The following is a 20,330-nucleotide window of genomic DNA, read 5'->3' on the forward strand; positions in this document are numbered from 1 at the left end:
AGAAGGCTGGTGCTAAGCTCCCAGGAACCCCTCCCACGGGAGGTGAGACCACACAGCTAGGGAGTATCATCACCATGCCTGCACGCCTTCCCTGCCTGGAGATTCCACATAGATGGAACAGCTTTGCAGAGCAGTTAGTGTGCCAGGGGACCTCTGCTAGTTGTTTGGAGGTGGTGGTGAATCAGCACAGGCTTTGTCTCTGTGGTTCCAGTCCTCTGTGACCCTGCAGATGACACCTTTTTAAGAGGGGCTAGGAGGGCATGTATCTGTCATAACACCTGGCATGAAACCATGGCACTTCTGTGGAGGCATTTGGTGTGTGGCACTTCCACAGGCTGCTTGCAGCATTTCCCAACATAAGCCCTGAAGAAAAGCAAGGCTTCTGAATGAAGACTTGCAGTGTTCAAGCTGGGGTGAGGAAAAGTGGGAAGGAACCAAGAGAGAGAGGCCAGAGAAAAGCAGGAACCTGGCTGTAGGCTGTGACTCACCCTCGAGAGCTGTCTTTCCAATTTACATTTACAACTTCCTTTTAAATCCCCTCTTGTGCTATATCTGTCCAGAAGTGAGAGTGCAGGCTCTCACCTGTTCCCTCCCATCAGCACTGAGGCTGCTCCTGCTGCCTGCTCTTTCTGCCTGCCTTTTCCTGTCTGTCTTGGAAGGCATCACCACCTTCATTCTGCTAGCGGGCTGTGAAATTAATGACGGCAGGAATAAATCACATCGAGAGCACTTTGGTGGCAGCTTGTCAATGCAAGGTCATTGACAGCTTCCATTAGCAGCAAGTGCTGTCCCTGAGTGGAGCACAGGAGTACAGTAGGAGAGAAATCTGAGTGAGTGGCAGGCTTGGATTGCAGCCTGATTTCCTAAGGAAATGAGGCTGCTGTGATCTTTGGGAGCAGCTCTGTCGGGCTGCCCGCGATGGCATTTGCACTCGGAGGTCATTTCCAACCAAACTTGGCAGAAGGGTAGGAGGTCTCAGAGATAATAATCCTTCCTGAAGGGCCTGTGAAAAGAAGTGGCTGAATAGAGGTTAATAGATCAGGACATGTCACAGCTAAAGGGGAGAGCACTGTGTGAACTCACACCTGATTAAACAGCAGAGAATACATGAGAGAGAGAGAGAGAGAAACACAGAGAGAGATTATTAAATGTTCTGCCCGTAAAAAAAACTTTCACAGGGTAAGGAAAAAGCACTGCCACAGCCTAGAGGGATTGCTCCCTGCTGAACAGCAACATCCTGCAGCAAATAATCAGCCCTCAGCCTTCTAAGCAGGAGAGATAAATCAGAGAAAGCAGGGCTTTAATTCCAGCGCTCATAAACCTGTTTGCCTGTAATTGTAACAAGTTGCTCGGCAATGCCCCGAGCTGTCAGGAATAATGCACAGGAGAAAGGGTGTTGCCTTCTGCTATTAATAGTGACTGTGACTGCATAATTGCTGCAAAAAAAAAACCCAACAAACCAAAGAGTCCAAGAAATTCTCTTTCAGTTTAGCAGCTGCAAAGTGACAAGTGATCTGAGCCACGTGCTCCTTCAGCTGAGCAGCCCTGAATTATCGCGGAGCACCAAGCGGCGTGAAATAAGCATGCTCAGTCCTGCGCCTATTTGAGCCTCCTAAATCATCCTCTGCCCCTCAGGGAGATAAGAGCTGTTAGTTGTTTATATATATATGGATTTATGTGGGTTTTTTAAACCTGAGTTGTGAAATGTCAGGAAAATCCAAATTGCTGCTTTCCCCCGCTCCAACCCTTCAGGAAAACGTTGCCAGAATTGCTCGGTGCTCGGCAGGGTCCAGCTTGTGATAGTATCACAGTCTCATAGCATCACAGTATCACTAAGGGTGGGAGAGACCTCAAAGATCATCGAGTCCAACCTGTCACCACAGACCTCATGACTAGACCATGGCACCAAGTGCCACATCCAATCCCCTCTTGAACACCTCCAGGGATGGGGACTCCACCACCTCCCTGGGCAGCACATCCCAATGGCTAACAACTCTCTCTGGGAAGAACTTTCTCCTCACCTCCAGCCTAAACTTCCCCTGGCACAGCTTGAGACTGTGTCCTCTTGTTCTGGTGCTGGCTGCCTGGCAGAAGAGACCAACCCCCACCTGGCTACAACCACCTTTAAGGTAGTTGTAGAGAGCAATGAGGTCACCCCTGAGCCTCCTCTTCTCCAGGCTAAGCAACCCCAGCTCCCTCAGCCTCTCCTCACAGGGCTGTGCTCCAGACCCCTCCCCAGCCTCCTTGCCCTCCTCTGGACACCTTCCAGCAAGTCAACATCTTTCCTAAACTGAGGAGCCCAGAACTGGACACAGGACTCAAGGTGTGGCCTAACCAATGCAGAGTACAGGGCACAAGGACTTCCCTGCTCCTGCTGGCCACACTCTTCCTAATGCAGGCCAGGATGCCCTTGGCCTTCTTGGCCCCCTGGGCACACTGCTGGCTCATGTTTAGGCAGTTGTCAATCAGCACCCTAAGGTCCCTCCCTGTTTGGGAGCTCTCCAGCCACTCAGACCCCAGTCTGTATCCAAAGACCTGCAGATATGAACAGTGCTGGGGTGGTGGAGCAAGGCCAGCTTCCCTCTTCAATCCTTGTCCCCAGCAAATTACACTTAAGTCATAGAATCATAGAATCATTGAGGGTTGGAAGGGACCACAAGGATCATCCAGTCCCAACCCCCCTGCCATGGGCAGGGACACCCCACACTAGATCAGGCTGCCCAGAGCCTCATCCAGCCTGGCCTTAAACACCTCCAGGGACAGGGCCCCAACCACCTCCCTGCACAACCCATTCCAGGGCTTCACCACTCTCATGGGGAAGAGCTTCCTCCTCCCCTCCAGCCTGAATCTCCCCACCTCCAGCTTCATTCCATTCCCCCTAGTCCTATCACTCCCTCAGATCCTGAGCAGTCCCTCCCCAGCCTTCTTGTAGCCCCCTGCAGATCCTGGAAGGCCACAATGAGGTCACCTCACAGCCTTCACTTCTCCAGACTGAAAGACTGGAGAAAGACTGAACTGTAAGACTGAAGTCCTTCCTTTAGCTCACTGCTTGCTTTCCCAAGAGGTATGAGGTAGGTCAAACACTCTCCTGCCTCTACAGAAGGGGTGTATGAGAATGTTAAAAGTCCGTCCTTTGGTCCCAGCACACTTACAGGATGATGGGATCATAAAACTGTAGAATGATAGGGGGCTGGAAGGGACCTCTGGAGATCGTCCAGTCCAAGCTCCCTACCAAAGCAGCCTCACCCAGGGCAGGTCACACAGGAACACAGCCAGATGAGCCTTGAAAACCTCCAGAGAAAGAGACTCCACAACCTCCCTGGGCAGCCTGCTCCAGGGCTCCAGCAGCCTCACAGTGAAAAAGTTTCTCCTCATGCTGAGGTGGAAATTCCTGGGTACCAGTTTGTGTCCATTGCCCCTTGTCCTTTCACAGGACACCACTAAGAGGAGACTGGCCCCTTCTTGAATCTTCCATCTGGGTTTGAGATGATTTGTCTCTACAAGTAGAACATAGCTCAGTGATGGATCAGGCTTTGCTGATTTTAATTAACAAAGTCTCAACTGGTAGGGATTCAAAGAGTTATCAAGGCCTCCTGCTAACAATAGAAGCAGAGATTAGCAGTGCACATCTCACAAATCCCTGGAGTATTTTTCCTGTGAAGTGCTTGGTAAGATTCACACCATGGTTTAGTTGTCAGGAGGTGTTAGGTATTAGGTACTAGGTTGGACCTGATGATCTCTGAGGTCTTTTCCAGCCTGGTTGGTTCTGAGCTAACCCCTCAATGAAAGTGAAAGAGGAAAAAGAATGCACAGAGAGTGAAGTCCAACAGGTCAGCAGAGCCCAAGGGGCAGCTCCATCACAAATAGGCCAATGATAGGTGGGAAAGTGTGGGTGAACTTCATGCATCATTCATTTAATTTGAGGTAAAATGAGATAATTGCACACATTTCCTTCTAGTGCATCTCTGAAGAGCTTTCTCCTTCCCACTAAACCATTCAGCACTCAGCTAGCACTGAGCACCCCTTGCATCAGTGCTGACTTGTGGGGCACAAGAGGAAGAGGAGAGCTTGAAGGATCAGCTGCATTAATCTCTGCTGTTCCCAGTGCAGCCAGGGAGACTTACAATGTACAGAATCACACAATTATTGAGGCTGCAATAGAGCTCTGAGCCCATCCAGCCCAGCCTATGGCCTAACACCACCACATCAAACAGACCATGGCACTCAGTGCCACATCCAAGCTTTCCTTAAACACCTCCAGGGACTCCATGACCTCCCTGGGCAGCACATCCCAGTGTCTAATTCCCCTTTCTGTGAGGAAGTGCTTCCTAACATCCAACCTAACCCTCCCCTGGCACAGCTTCAGGCCATGCCCTCTCCTCTTGTCACAAGCTGTCTGGGAGCAGATCCTGACCCCTACCTGACTACAACTTCCCCTCAGGTAATTGCAGAGTGTGATTAGGTCCCCCCTGAGCCTCCTCTTCTCCAGGCTGAACACCCCCAGCTCCCTCAGCCTCTCCTCATGAGAGGAGTACACCAAATATCAGGAGCTTGTGAAAGCCAAGCAAGCACTCTGCACTGCTCTGAGATGTCTTTGGTGCTCAGCACATTGACAGATCCAAACCAAGTTTAACATAGCAGGAAACAATTTGTGCAGCGTGGTTTATGTGCTTTCTGTTTTCTTTACACTAATTGGAGCTCATCTTTGTTGCACATGAATAACTTCATTAGCTGGAGCTGAGCAATTTTTCTTCTTTTCCTTCCCTCTCTGCAAGTTGCCTTTGCTGTGAAGTGTGAGCAAATGTAATGGGAAGGGGAAGCTGACCTGAATATCAATGGGAAATGGGCTGTGAGCCAAGGAGAGGTTGGCTTGAGGTGCACACCCCTGGTTAGGGCAGGTTCACTAACCTGTTTTACGTGGTGCTCACAGGAATCTGCAGGTGGGCAAGGTGGGAAAGGGGATCTTTTCAAACATCTCTGCAGTCAGCTTTGGGCTCCCCAGTTCAGGAGGGACAGGGATCTGCTGGAAAAGGTCAGGCAGAGGGCTATGAGGATGATTAGAGACTGGAGAACTGCCTGGGGAGGAGAGGCTGAGAGCCCTGGGGCTGTTTAGTCTGGAAAAGAGAAGACCTAGAGGGGATTTAATAAGTGTTTATAAATATCTGAGGGCTGGGGGTCAGGAGGGAGGGGACAGGGACAGGCTCTGCTTACTTGCTCCCTGGGGTAGGACAAGGAGCAATGGATGGAAACTGCAGCACAGGAGGTTCCACCTCAACACAAGGAGGAACTTATGCACTGTGAGGGTCCCAGAGCCCTGGAGCAGGCTGCCCAGAGAGGTTGTGGAGTCTCCTGCTCTGGAGCCTTCCCAGCCCTGTCTGGATGTGTTCCTGTGTGACCTGAGCTGGATTGTATGGTCCTGCTCTGGCAGGGGGGTTGGACTGGATGATCTCTTTGGGTCCCTTCCAGCCCCTGACACCCTGTGAGCTGTGATCCTGTGAAATATGGAAGGTGTAGCACAAAGCAGCATAGCTCCTGTGGTGATGAGCAATCTTTTTGTTAGCTACCTAGGCACAGAGATTAGCAATCCATTAATGAAGCAAACCTGCCCATGCAGCAGCTCAGGGCAAGCCTCAATCCAAAGAGGATCTTGGTAGCTTTATGCATTGATTGCTTTATGAACAAATTCTTAAGGTAGAGGGGAAAAAAAAAACCCAACCCAACAACACATCAGGCTTGCTTGTAAACAAGCACAGGACATCTAGACATGATGTGCTGAAACACAAAGCCCATCTAGCAGGGACCTGCATTCCTCTGGTGTGTGCCAGCAGACAGATTTCTTATTGTGTGTTGTCTCCTCTTCAGTGCCAGTGACAAGAGTTTTGTGCCACGGAGATCTAATTGCTAGCAGGGCTGGCAGGGTTTCAGCTGGTGCTGTAGCTGCAGTGTTGTTAAAAGGGAGGAGGGAGGGAGAGATGGGGGGGGAAACAAACAAATAAAGGATACTTAAAAAAATGCTTGAATGAGGATCAGGTCATGTTTGGTGATTAGAGAGGCAACAGAATGGATTGTCTGTCAGAAGGGGATTCTTGCAGGGTCCTAACGGGTGCTGTCTTTCCCCTCAGGTGTGCAGAAGGCTATTTTGGACAACCTCTAATACCAGGGGGATCGTGCCAGCCATGCCCCTGTAATGACAACCTTGACTTCTCCATTCCTGGCAGCTGTGACAGCCTGTCTGGTGCTTGTCTGAGGTGTAAGGCAGGCACAGCAGGGCAGTACTGTGAGAGGTGTGCTGACGGATTCTTCGGCGACGCTCTCGATGCACGGGGCTGTCAGCGTAAGTATCACAGTCTCACAGTCTCACAGTATCAAAGAATCACAGTATCACCAAGGCTGGAAGAGACCTCAAGGATCATCGAGTCCAACCTATCAACACAGACCTCATGACTAGACCATGGCACCAAGTGCCACATCCAATCCCCTCTTGAACACCCCCAGGGATGGGGACTCCACCACCTCCCTGGGCAGCACATTCCAATGGCTAACAACTCTCTCTGGGAAGAACTTTCTCCTCACCTCCAGCCTAAACCTCCCCTGGCACAGCTTGAGACTGTGTCCTCTTGTTCTGCTGCTGGCTGCCTGGGAGAAGAGACCAATCCCTTCCCAGCTACAACCACCTTTCAGGTAGTTGTAGAGGGCAATGAGGTCACCCCTGAGCCTCCTCCAAGCTAAGCAACCCCAGCTCCCTCAGCCTCTCCTCACAGGGCTGTGCTCCAGACCCCTCCCCAGCCTCCTTGCCCTTCTCTGCACACCTTCAAGTCTCTCAATGTCCTTCTTAAACTGAGGAGCCCAGAACTGGACACAGGACTCCAGGTGTGGCCTAACCAGTGCAGAGCACAGGGCAGAATGACCTCCCTGCTCCTGCTGGCCACACTCTTCCTGATGCAGGCCAGGATGCCATTGGCCCTCTTGGCCACCTGGGCACACTGCTGTCATGAACTCCTGACGGGGTTGAGCTGTCCAGAACCATGCTCCCTAGAGGGAGGCTGTGCCTCTGGATGTGGGAGCAGGAGAATGTTGCTGTGTACTTACCCCTCTACTAACCACACTGTTCTACTTAGAATTGTTTGGGTTGGAAAAGACCTCTAGGATCATTGAGTCCAACCATCAACCCAGCAGCACCATGGCCACTAAGCCATGTCCCAAAGTGTTTGATAAACTCCAGCATAGGAGGAACAACATGAGGAAGGACTTCTTCACTGTGAGGGTCACAGAGCACTGGAACAGGTTCCCCAGAGGGGTTCTGGAATCTCCTTCTCTGGAGACTTTCAAGACCCATCTGAACACATTCCTGTGTGACCTGTGCTAGATTATGTTCCTGCTCTGGCAAGGGACTTGGACTCAATGATCTTTGGAGGTTCCTTCAAACCCCTAACATCCTCTGATCCTGTGATTTCTTCCTCATCTCCAGTCTCAATCCCCCCTCTTTTCAGCTTTAAGTCATTGCCCTTCATCCTGTCACTCCCAGCCCTTGTCAAATATCCCTCCTCAGCTCCCCTGTAGCCCCCTTCAGGTACTGGAAGGCTGCTCTAAGGTATTCCTGGACCTTCTCTTCTCCAGGCTGAGCAGCCCCAACTCTCCCAGCCTATCCCCACAGGGAAGGTGCTCCAGTCCTCTGGTCATCTTTGTGGTCCTCCTCCAAGTGCCATAGATGAGCACAGAATCACAGAGTCATAGAATCAACCAGGTTGGAAAAGACCTCAGAGATCATCGAGTCCAACCTGTGACCTAATACCTAACACCTCCTGACAACTAAACCATGCAGTAGTGTGAGGTGTCCCTGCCTGTGGCAGGGGGATTGGAAGTGGATGATCCTTGAGGTGCCTTCCAGCTCTGACAGTTCTGTGATTCTATGATTTTGCACAGACACATGAAGAAATGGGGAGATTGCCACCTGGTATTGCCACCTGAAAGGGTTAAAGCAGAGGAGAAGAGCAGTGCACAGAGAGAGAGCAAAGCAGCATTTCAAACCATAATTTGCAAGCCAAACTCCTGCTTGGCAATCCTCTTGGATTGGGCTTCTTAATAAGGAATGAAATTGAAAACAGCCAAGGAGGAGGCACAGGCCCTCTGATATTGTAGCTGCAGGGCAAACTTGGTGGAAGCCTGCAAAGGAAACACAAAAATCATATGCAAAAAGGGAAACCCAGATGAAAGGCAGGGAGCTGATGAGCACAAGGTAACCATGAGCACAGGGCTAGGAATACATTAGGGGCTCTCCTTGTCAGGCAGACTAACAACCAAAGCCCAGTTTCTAATTCCACATGAAATAGGTATTTATTTTTCATATCTCTTTTTTTACACTGTATGTTTTCAGAGCTTTCCTCCCATTACATCTCTTCCTCAGGCAGCTGCCACCACTGGAGAAATGCTCAAAGCGAGAGTCTGCTGGCTCAGGAGTGGTGACAAGCTACTGGAAGCTATGAAATACACTTCTCTTTAAATCATGTTAGACATTGCACACCCTGACTTCCATAGCAGCAGGAGCAGGGAAGTCCTTCTGCCCTGTGCTCAGCACTGCTGAGGCCACACCTTGAGTCCTGTGTCCAGTTCTGGGCTCCTCAGTTGAAGAAGGACATTGAGAGACTTGAAGGTGTCCGGAGAAGGGCAAGGAGGCTGGGGAGGGGTCTTGAGCACAGCCCTGTGAGGAGAGGCTGAGGGAGCTGGGGTTGCTTAGCCTGGAGAAGAGGAGGCTCAGGGGAGACCTTCTTGCTCTCTGCAACTCCCTGCAGGGAGGTTGTAGCCAGGTGGGGTTGGTCTCTTCTCCCAGGCACCCAGCACCGGACAAGAGGACACAGTCTCAAGCTGTGCCAGGGGAGAATTAAGCTGGAGGTGAGGAGAAAGTTCTTCCCAGCAAGAGAGATTGGCCACTGGAATGTGCTGCCCAGGGAGGTGGTGGAGTCCCCATCCCTGGAGGTGTTCAAGAGGGGATTGGCTGTGGCACTTGGTGCCATGGTTTAGTAGTCATGAGGTGTTGGGTGACAGGTTGGACTTGATGATCTCTGAGGTCTTAGCCAACCTGGTTGATTCAGTGATTCTATTCTATGATTCTATGATTGTTGGCAATTTTGAAACAGGAGGTACAGAAAAGGAGGATGTGTAGAGGATGAAAGAGGTTAATTAGGGATTCACTTAGTGTTGCAAAATGAGAGCTAAAGGAAAAGAGAAGAGATGTTATTTGCAGCAGAAGTGGTTTGAGCAGTGCAGGTTTTTAAGATGTGCTGCAAACAGGAGGAGATCAAAACCTCTGAAGGTGTTACCAGGCTCTGCTAGGAAAGCCCAAAAGGTTTTTTGTTACTTATTGCAGAGGAGGAGAGCTCTTTGCAAACATCAGAGAAATAATGCCATCAACAGACTGGAGGGAAATGAAGCAGCTTTGGCAGAATGTCTCAGAAGTGGGGGGAGAATGGAGAAAAAACATGAAACAAATAACCTCTCTTCAATTTGCAACTGCAGATTGTATATTAGCAAGGCCAACAAAGTAATGGGGAGCTCCTGTGGTAATTGGCTGTATACAGACAGAACAGAACTGCTTTGTCTCAAAGAGGCACCAGCACAGGTTACACAGGTTAGAGGCTGCCCTGCTGGAGAGCAGCTCCACAGAGAAAAGCCTGGGGTGCAGCAAGCAAAGTGTGGCCAGCAGGGCTGGGGAGGTTCTGCTCCCCCTCTGCTCTGCCCTGCTCAGACCACAGCTGCAATCCTGTATCCAGTTCTGGGCTCCCCAGTTCCAGAGAGACAGAGACCTGCTGGAGAGAGTCTGAGGGAGAGCCACAAGGGTGATTAGGGGCCTTGAGCATCTCCCCTGTGAAGAGAGGCTGAATGCCCTGGAGCTGTTTAGTCTGGAGAAGAGAAGGCTGAGAGGGATCTGATCAATGTCTATCAATAGCTGAGGGGTGGGGGGCAAGTGGAGGGGGCCAAGCTCTTGTGGGTGGTGCACAGTAATAAGACAAGGAGCAACAGGTACAAGCTTGAACATAGGTAGTGATAGGACTAGGGGGAATGGAATGAAGCTGGAGGTGGGGAGATTCAGGCTGGAGGGGAGGAGGAAGTTCTTCCCCATGAGAGTGGTGAAGCCCTGGAATGGGTTGTCCAGGGAGGTGGTTGGGGCCCTGTCCCTGGAGGTGTTTAAGCCCAGGCTGGATGAGGCTCTGGGCAGCCTGATCTAGTGTGGGGTGTCCCTGCCCATGGCAGGGGGGTTGGAACTGGATGACCCTTGTGGTCCTTTCCAACCCTGACTGATTCTATGATACTATAATAGAAGGTTTGACCTCAACATGAGGAGAAACTTCTTTACAGTGAGGGTGCTGGAGCCCTGGAGCAGGCTATTGAGAGAGGTTGTGGAGTCTCCTTCTCTGGAGAATTTCAAAACAGGTCCAGAGGTGGACAGCAAAGATGGCAAAGGCTCTAGAGAACAGCTCTGGTGAGGAGCAGCTGAGGGAGCTGTGTTGTTCAGCCTGGAGCAAAGAAGGCCACAGGGAGGTAAAACTGTGTGGGTGTGATGCTGAGGGACATGGTTTAGTGGCAGTGGCTTGGCAGCAGTGGTGGGGTTGTGAGCTCTGGGTGAGAGGTTGGTCTTGATGTCAAAGGTCTCTTCCACCCTCAACAGTTCTTTAATTTCTGTGGACTTCATCCTTTCCACACCCTTGTGGAAGGGTCTGTAGCAGCTCTTTTAGCTCCCAGTGCCACCTTGCCCACTCCCCAGGTTCCAGGACACATACTTGAAATGGGTCTTAGAAATCCTGTTTTAACCTGAGGGGAGCACCTAAGTTGTTCAGGAACTTGAAGCAAAATTTCTCACTGCAATAATGTGGGGGAGAATTCCCCATCCCTATGAGGAGGTTCCTTCCATCCCCTAACATCCTCTGATCCTGTGATTTCTTCCTCATCTCCAGTCTCAATCCCCCCTCTTTTCAGCTCTAAGTCATTGCCCTTCATCCTGTCACTCCCAGCCCTTGTCAAATGTCCCTCCTCAGCTCCCCTGTAGCCCCCTTCAGGTACTGGAAGGCTGCTCTAAGGTATTCCTGGACCTTCTCTTCTCCAGGCTGAGCAGTTCCAACTCGCCCAGCCTGTCCCCTCAGGGAAGGTTCTCCAGTCCTCTGGTCATCTTTGTGGTCCTCCTCCAAGTGTCATAGATGATCACAGAATCATAGAATCAACCAGGTTGGAAAAGACCTCAGAGATCGTCAAGTCCAACCTATGATCTAATACCTAACACCTGACAACTAAACCATGGCTCCAAGTGCCACATGCAAGCCTTTCTTGAACACCTCCAGGGACAGGGACTCCACCACCTCCCTGGGCAGCACACTCCAGTGGCAAATTATTCTTGCTGGGAAGAACTTTCTCCTCACCTCCAGCCTAAGCCTCCCCTGGCACAGCGTGAGACTGTGTCCTCTTGTTCTGCTGCTGGGTGCCTGGGAGAAGAGACCAACCCCCACGTGGCTACAACCTCCCTTCAGGGAGTTGAAGAGAGCAAGAAGGTCTCCCCTGAGCCTTCTCTTCTCCAGGCTAAACAATCATAGAATTGTTAGGGTTGGAAGGGTCCCCAAGGATCATCCAGCTCCAACCCCCTGCCATGGGCAGGGACACCCCACACTGGACACCTCACACAACGGAGGTGACACCTTCCTGCTTGACTCAGGCCTGCCGCCCTGGATTCCTCAGCATGGCAAAAGCTGCCCGGTAAGCATCTGCCTATCAAATTTAGCCTTTGGAAAGGGCATTAACAGCTCCTTCTTCTTCCTCTGCAGCCTGTCAGTGTCACAGCAATGGCTCCTTCTCAGAGGTCTGTGACTCACGGACAGGCCAGTGCCAGTGCAAAGCCAACGTGATCGGGCGCCGGTGCGACACCTGCAAGGTGAGTGACAAGAAACAGCCTCCCAGCTCTCTTCCCTGGTTGTTATAACTCAGTGTTCTTTGGGTTAGGGTAGTATTTTTGTGTTCTTTTCTTTTCCCCCCACTCAAAGAGCATATATGGGTTGGGGAAAGGTAAAATGGCTGGGGTTTAAATCACAGAATCACAGAGCGGTGGGGCTTGGAAAGGGGCTCTGGAGATCATCCAGTCCAACCCCCTGCCAGAGCAGTCTCACTCAGGGCAGGTCACACAGGAACACAGCCAGGTGGGGCTTGGGAGTCTCCAGAGAAGGAGACTCCACAACCTCTCTGGGCAGCCTGCTCCAGGGCTCCAGCAGCCTCACAGTGAAGAATTTTCTCCTCATGTTGAGGTGGAAATTCCTGGGTACCAATTTGTGTCCATGGACCCTTGTCCTATCCCAGGACCCCATTGAAAAGATCCTGGCCCCTTCCTCTCAACAGCCACCCTGCAGATATTTATAAACATTGATTAAATCCAAGTCACAGAACCACAGAATCACCAAGGTTGGAAGAGGCCTCAAAGATCATCAAGTCCAACCTGTCACCACAGACCTCATGACTAGACCTTGGCACCAAGTGCCACATCCAATCCCCTCTTGAACACCTCCAGGGATGGGGACTCCACCACCCCCCTCACCTCCCAGCCTTTTCTTCTCCAAATTAAACAGCCCCAGGGCTCTCAGCCTTTCCTCATCAGACAGATGTTCCTCTGGGAAGCCCAGAACTGGCCACAATACTCCAGATGTGGCCTAACAAGGGCAGAGTAGAGGGGTAGGAGAACCTCCCTTGACCTGCTGGCCACATTTTTCTTGATGCAGCCCAGGAGACCATTGGTCCTCTTGGCCAGAAGGGCACATTGCTGTCCCATGGGTGACTTACTCTCCTCCTTTTCTAAAGGCTTTCTAGCACAGAGCACTGCAGCTGGATGCCATGAGTGTATTTTAAGTCCATGGAAGTACATTTCTCTATGTGTTGTAGACATTTTGTGTGCTGAATGTGTGATACAAATAAATTAGATACCAGTAGTGCAGCTCTGGGAGAGAACTTCTCTGTGCAGGATGCTGTCCAACCTGCTCTATTCTATTCTATTCTATTCAATTCTATTCTATTCTATTCTATTCTATTCTATTCTATTCTATTCTACTCTGTTCTATCCTATCCTATCCTATTCTATTCTATCCTATCCTACTCTATTCTATTCTATTCTATTCTACTCTATTCTGTTCTATTCTATTCTATTCTATTCTATTCTACTCTGTTCTATTCTACTCTATTCTGTTCTATTCTATTCTACTCTACTCTATTCTGGTCTATTCTATTCTATTCTACTCTATTCTATTCTATTCTACTCTATTCTATTCTATTCTACTCTATTCTATTCTACTCTGTTCTATTCTACTCTATTCTGTTCTATTTTATTCTATTCTATTCTACTCTATTCTGTTCTATTCTCCTCTATTCTATTCTCCTCTATTCTATTCTATTCTATTCTATTCTATTCTATTCTATTCTATTCTATTCTATTCTATTTTGTTCTATTTTTTCCTATTCTATTCTATTCTATTCTATTCTATTCTATTCTATTCTATTCTATTCTATTCTATTCTACTCTATTCTGTTCTACTCTATTCTGTTCTATTCTATTCTATTATTCTATTCTATTCTATTCTATTCTATTCTATTCTATTCTGTTCTGTTCTGTTCTATTCTACTCCTATTCTATTCTATTCTGTTCTGTTCTACTCTACTCTACTCCTATTCTATTCTATTCTACTCTATTCTATTTACTTCTGCAGTGAATTTTCAGCTTCTCTGTTTCTTTTCTTTGAGTTACTTCTTGCATTGTCCAAATGATGTATTCTTTTTTTGTCTGGGGGGGGGGGTGGGGGAAAGTCTCTTTTGCCTTGACATTGCTTTGCTGCCTCATAAATCACTGCAAACCACCAGTGTTTCATAAGTTTTCTTTGCAGAATTGTCTTCAGGCTGCAGAGAAATATGTTCTAGCTGGCTGCACATCTCTCTGGTCCGGCATGAGGACTTGGGGGGTCAGGCCTGTGTCCTCAGAACACCTCTGTGTGTGTCTAATTTAAAGCACATGAATCATAGAATCATAGCATGGCTTGAGTTGGAGACCATCCAGTTCCAACCCCACTGCCATGGGCAGGGACATCTACTATCCCAAGATGCTCAAGGCCTCATCCAGCCTGGTCTTAAACTCTTCTAGGGATGAGGTGACCATAACTGCACTGGGCAGCCTGTTCCAGTGCCTTACTACTCTCACAGTAAAAAACTTATTCCCAATCTCCATTCTAGATCTACCCTGCTCCATTTTCAAGCCATTGTTCCTCATCCTGTCATTCCCAGCCCTTGTCAAAAGTCCCTCCCCAGCTCTCCTGCAGCCCCCTTCAGGTACTGGAAGGCTGCTTTAAGTTCTCTCTGGAGCCTTCTCCATGCTGAACTGCCCCAACTCTCCCATCCTGTCCCCACAGCAGAGGTTCTGCAGACCCCCTCTGGATTCTCTCAACAGTTCCATGTCCTTCTTGTGCCAGGAGCTCCAGAGCTGGCTGCAGTGCTCCAGGTGAGGTCTCACCTGAGCAGAGCAGAGGGGCAGAACCATCTCCCTTGACCTGCTGCCCACACTTCTTTTGATGCAGCCCAGGAAATGGGTGACTTTTTTGGGCTGCCAGCAACCATTGCCAGCTCATGTCAAGTGCCTCATTCTCCAGCACCCACAAGTCCTTCTCTGCAGGGCTGCTCTCAATCCACTCAGCCTGGACTTGTGCTTGGCATTGCCATGACCCAGGTGCAGGACCTTGCCCTTGGTCTTGTTGAAGGCAGTAAAAATAAACAACTTTACATAAATCACAGAGATCCTTTTAACCCTTTTGAGCTCTGTCACTTCTGAAGTGGTTGGTTTGCACTCTGTTTTGTACTGTGCTTCAAGAGACCTTTCACAGAGCCAGCTCTGGCGCCCCTGGCACTTGAACAGACTGCATAACGTGTTTCAAGCCTCATGACAGATTATTGGCAGTTGATGGAAATGAATCTTTGTTTACTACTCTGTTTTACTGCTGTCTTTATCCCTGCACTCTCCTCTGAGGAGTCATTTCATTCTCTTGGCTGTCTAACTCTCTCTCTTTTTCTCATTCTTCAAGCCCAGCTACTTCTGGGCCCCAGACAAACGGTTCTGCGTGCCCTGTGGCTGCAGCGCTCTAGGATCCCTGTCACTGCAGTGTGACAGGGCAGGAAGGTGCCTCTGCAAAGCAGGATTCCTGGGCAGACGCTGTGAAACCCGCGGGCAGGGGCCTGCAGCGAAGGAGAGCGCAGGAAGCAGCCAGCAGATCCGAGCTCCCCCTCGCAGATGGGGCGCAGGCGGCGGCAGTGGCTGCCCCCGGGGCGCTTACCGGCCCGCTGCTCCGGTAATCAGGGACTGGGTGCATGGCATGGCCTGGAACCCCATAGCCACCTCTGTTTGGAGCTGCCACAGGCTGGCTGGCACATAATCTGAGACAGGTGTGCTGTGTACTAAAATATCAAGTAATGGATGGGCTCAGGAGACAGGCAGCCTTTAGAATGCTTCCCATAGTGCCTCTCACAGAATCACTCAGGTTGGGAAAGCCCTCTAAGATCATGGAGTCCAACTGTCCACCCAACACAGACTCACACAATCACTCAGGTTGGAAAAGCCCTCTAAGATCATGGAGTCCAACTGTCCACCCAACACAGACTCACACAATCACTCAGGTTGGGAAAGCCCTCTAAGGTCATGGAGTCCAACTGTCCACCCAGCAGAGACTCACACAATCACTCAGGTTGGACAAGCTCACTAAGATCATGGAGTCCAACTGTCCACCCAACACAGACTCACACAATCACTCAGGTTGGAGCAGACCCTCAGTATCACCAAGGCCAACCCAGAACCCTACTCTAAAAGGTTGATCCCTAAACCCCAAGCACCACATCCAAAATACCTTTAAACACAGCCAGGGGTGGTGACTCCACTACCTCCCTGGGCAGCACATTCCAGTCCCTGATCACTCTTGCCATGAATAAATTTTTCCACATGTCCAGGCTAAACCTCCCCAGTGGCATCTTGAGGCCATTCCCTCTTGTTCTGTCACTAATTCCCTGTGAGCAGAGACCAGCAGCAGCCTCTCCACAGCCTCCTCTCAGGGAACTGTAGACAGCCAGGAGGTCTCCCCTCAGCCTCCTCTGTTTCACACTAACCATCCCCAGCTCCTTCAGCTGCTCTCCATCAGATTCATTCTCCAGACCCTTCCCAGCTTCCTTGCCCTGCTCTGCCCTGGCTCCAGCACCTCCACAGCTCTCTTGTGTTGAGGTGACCAAAACTGAAGACAACACTCAAGGAGTGACCTCCCCAGAGCTGAGTGCCAGGGGACAATCCCCTCCCTGCTCCTGCTGGGCACAGCATTGCTGATCCCAGCCAGGAGGCCTTTGGCTTTCTTGGCCAGCTGGGCATGGGGCATTCCTTAGCTTATGCAATCATCATGGCCAGAATATCCATAATACTTTATAAGATTTGAGTTTAACTTTATAATTACCAGTGGAAAATAGAGACACTACTGTGGCTGTTCAACCATGTTTACATGGTTTTTTGAACACCTCCAGGGATGGTGAGTCCACCACTTCCTAGGGCAGTCCCTCCCCATCTTTCCAGTAGTCCCCCTTCAGGTACTGGAAGGCCATTCTAAACTCTGTTTGAAAAATACCTGGTAGTGTTTTTCCTGCACAGGCAGACTGCAGGATCCATAATAATTTGCTCACATAATCCATATCACAGGATCAAAGGATGTTAGGGATTGGAAGGGACCTCTGGAGAGCTTCCAGTCCAACCCCCTGCCAGAGCAGGAGCATAGAATCCAGCACAGGTCACACAGAACACATCCAGACAGGACTGGGAAGGCTCCAGAGAAGGAGACTCCACAACCTCTCTGGGCAGCCTGCTCCAGGGCTCTGGGACCCTCACAGTCAAGAAGTTCTTCCTCATGTTGAGGTGGAACCTCCTGTGCTGCAGTTTCCATCCATTGCTCCTTGTCCTTTTCCAGGGCACAAGTGAGCAGAGCCTGTCCCTGTCCCCTCCTTCCTGACCCACAGCTCTCAGATATTGATAGGCATTGATCAGATCCCCTCTAGGTCTTCTCCTCTCCAGACTGAACAGCCCCAGGGCTCTCAGCCTCTCCTCCCCAGGCAGTGCTCTCCCTTGGAGAAGCTGAGCTTTTAGCCATTTCCCATGTGTTACATAGTTGTGTTGCCCACACAAACACTTGACATGCACCGACACAGGAGCACAAAGTCACACCAGCCTCACAAACCTCCTCCTATTTTCTCTGTTCCATCCAGGATCATATCTTTAGTTCTTTAAATGCACTTCTTAGAACCAGTGTGTGAACAAAGCTTGGCTGAGGACTTAACCTGTGGCTTCATCTTGGGGGGGCTGGGGGGTGGGGTTGCATGAGGGACCCCAATGTCTTTGAGTGTGCAGAGCTCCTCACAGGATTCAAGCCAGCATGGCAGTGATCTTGAATTCCTTCAGGAAGTGTGTGGAGTGCTGGCATCAAACAGGTTTTTTTTCCCCCCTCTCTGGCTTTCATCCTTATCAACAGAATTTATTTAGATCCTATCAAAGTTGCTGCTGAGAACTGAGCTGCATGGGGTGCACTGGTTGCTTCACTGCACTAAGCTTGCTGTGTGTCCTGGGATTTTTGCATAAGCACATTGCTGAATGCCTCCTCCTCTGGCAAAGGACTTTTGAGGGAGAGTTGATACAGTTAATTGAACCTTAGAGTTTAATTATACAACTTTCAGTTTGCTTTGGGTTGGGTTGGGTTGGGTTTCCCCCCCTCCTTTTTCTCTCTGATACACCAGGATTTGTCATGCAGAAGTATTTAATTGGCAAAACATCTTAATGTAGCATTTGGAAATGAGTAATATCAATGTAATTCTTTGGTGTGTTGCACAATGAAGCATTGGGCTTAGGTTCATGTGGTTCTTCAGGCTAAGTTCACAGATTGCACTGGGTTGGAAGGGACCCTCAAAGGTCATCGTGTCCAACACCCCTGCAGGCAGCAGGGACACCTCCAACTGGATCAGGCTGCCCAGGGACACATTGAGTCTGATCTGCAGTGTCTCCAGGGATGGGGCCTACACCACAATCCTGGACAGTGTCTCACCACCCTCATTGTGCAGAACTTCCTCCTGATGTCCAACCTGAATATCCCCTCTTCCAGTTTCAAACCATTGCCCCTCACCCTGTCACTACAGACCCTTCTAAACAGTCCCTCAACAGTCTCCCTGTAGGAGCCCTTCAGATACCTGACCATAGACATGCTCCTGTATTGTGACAGCTGTCAGCAGACACTCTGTGGGGATGTGGAACTTCAGTACTGGCAGAGAATCAGAGAATTGTCAGGGTTGGAAGGGACCTCAAGGATCATTGTGGTGGGTGAACTCCCATCCTGAAAACAAGGGGAGGAAGGGCTTGGGAGTGCTTTGCCCTCCCTGCAGGGCATTTTCACTCCATGGAAAATGAGTCCGTTTCAGTCCCCCCTCCCTGCCCAGCTGGGGTTTAAAAGGGAGGACACTGCTGCCCACTGCCAGCTTGGACCCAAGATCTTGACATTCAGAGTCACATGCTCTTCCAACTGAGACACATGGTCCTTTTTTACCCCAGCTGGGCAGGGAGGGGGTACTGGAACAGACTCAGTTTCCCAGGGGGGAAAATGCCCTGAAGGGAGGGCAAAGCACTCCCAAGCCCTTCACCCCCTTGTTTTCAGGATGGGATTTAACCAATCACAATCATCCAGTTCCAACCCCCCTGCCATGGGCAGGGACACCTCACACCACAGCAGGTTGCTCACAGCCACATCCAGCCTGGCTGCAAACACCTCCAGGCAGGAGGCTTCCACCACCTCCCTGGGCAACCTGTGCCAGGCTCTCACCACCCTCATGGGCAACAACTTCTTCCTCACAGCCAATCTCAATCTCCCCATTTCTAGTTTTGCTCCATCCCCCCCAGTCCTATCCCTCCCTGACACCCTCAAAAGTCCCTCCCCAGCTTTCTTGTAGCCCCCTTCAGATACTGCAAGGCCACAGTAAGTTCTCCTGGGAGCCTTCTCCTCTCCAGCCTGCACAACCCCAACTCCCTCAGTCTGTCCTCACAGCAGAGCAGCTCCAGCCCTCTGCTCCTCCTTCTGCCCCTTCTCTGGACACCTTCCAGCACCTCCAGATCCTTCCTGTACTAGGGAATCTGAAATCAGGTCTTCTACATGGCAGCCTGCTGAAATCTCTGAGGATGCACCTACACAGAGAGTTAGAGGTTCCACTCTGGAACCAATCCACGTGGAATCTAAGTCTAAGTTAGCTCCACTGGCTTGAAAAATCTGTACTGATATATAGTGAGTAAAACAAACCTACCAGCCCATGCCTGGGTCACACAGCAGTGCATTGTAAAAGCAAACATTCTCCACTCTATTACTTTTATATTGATTAGCAGTGACCTATATAATAGCTCATTTTTAGCCTTCACTTTCCTGGTGAGGGCTCTGATAGACTTTGATTGTTAAATCTTCTTCTCTCGGTTTCCAGTGAAATCAGGAGTGTGGCCTGCATGTCAATATTGCCTGGAAGTCCTCATACCTGAAACAAGGTTGAGGAAGAGTCCTCTCATTTTAAGTGTGGCTCAAGACTGAGTTCAGAACTTGATTATCAAGTACAGTTTGCTCTTAGCAGCAGTTGGCTGGTGCAGTGCAACCCACGGGGCATGCTGGTTGCAAGCTATGTGCAGAGCTCCACACTGCAGGATTCATATAAGGCTGTGTCTCCCCTTCCTTACAAGCAGGCATTTTGCTCTCTGCTGGTGGAGTTAAGGAGGAACTGTGTTGCTGTAGTAGGCAACATCTGTTCTGGTTCTGCTGGAATTTCATGGTACTCAGTGCAAAAAAGAAAGGGAGGAATGAAAATAGAAGAGAAGCCAAGACACTGAGACTCACTGATTACTTCCAGCCTGAGCCAAGATCATTTTTTATCTTACAAGACCCCAGAATTCCCAGCATTTGCTTGTGATGTAAACAAATGCATTGTGTCTGTGTTCCTCTGGAGTTATTCCCAAAGCTCATCCCAAAGAAATGCCCTTGAATTGCAGAACATGTGTGCAGGCATTGCCCCTGCTCAGAGACAACACAGGATCACAGAATCACCAAGGTTGGAAAAGACCTCAAAGATCATCAAGTCCAACCTGTCACCACAGACCTCATGACTAAACCATGGCTCCAAGTGCCACATCCAATCTCCTCTTGAACACCCCGAAGGATGGGGACTCCACCACCTCCCTGGGCAGCACATTCCAATGGCTAACAACTCTCTCTGGGAAGAACTTTCTC

General features: G+C 50.0%; 1 protein-coding gene across 1 annotated transcript in view; it reads left to right on the forward strand.

Moving 5' to 3' along the window:
• Window positions 1-20,330, forward strand: part of LAMA2 (laminin subunit alpha 2) — a 252,291-nt gene that overhangs the window by 46,259 nt on the left and 185,702 nt on the right. The window contains 3 exon segments of the mRNA XM_068167889.1: window positions 6,123-6,334; window positions 11,808-11,914; window positions 15,087-15,350. Of these exon segments, the coding sequence (XP_068023990.1) occupies window positions 6,123-6,334; window positions 11,808-11,914; window positions 15,087-15,350 (583 nt within the window).

This window comes from Melanerpes formicivorus, unplaced genomic scaffold (assembly GCF_026170545.1).
Source record: "Melanerpes formicivorus ecotype bairdi unplaced genomic scaffold, bMelFor1.0.p_v2 SCAF_124, whole genome shotgun sequence".
NCBI classification, from domain to species: domain Eukaryota; kingdom Metazoa; phylum Chordata; class Aves; order Piciformes; family Picidae; genus Melanerpes; species Melanerpes formicivorus.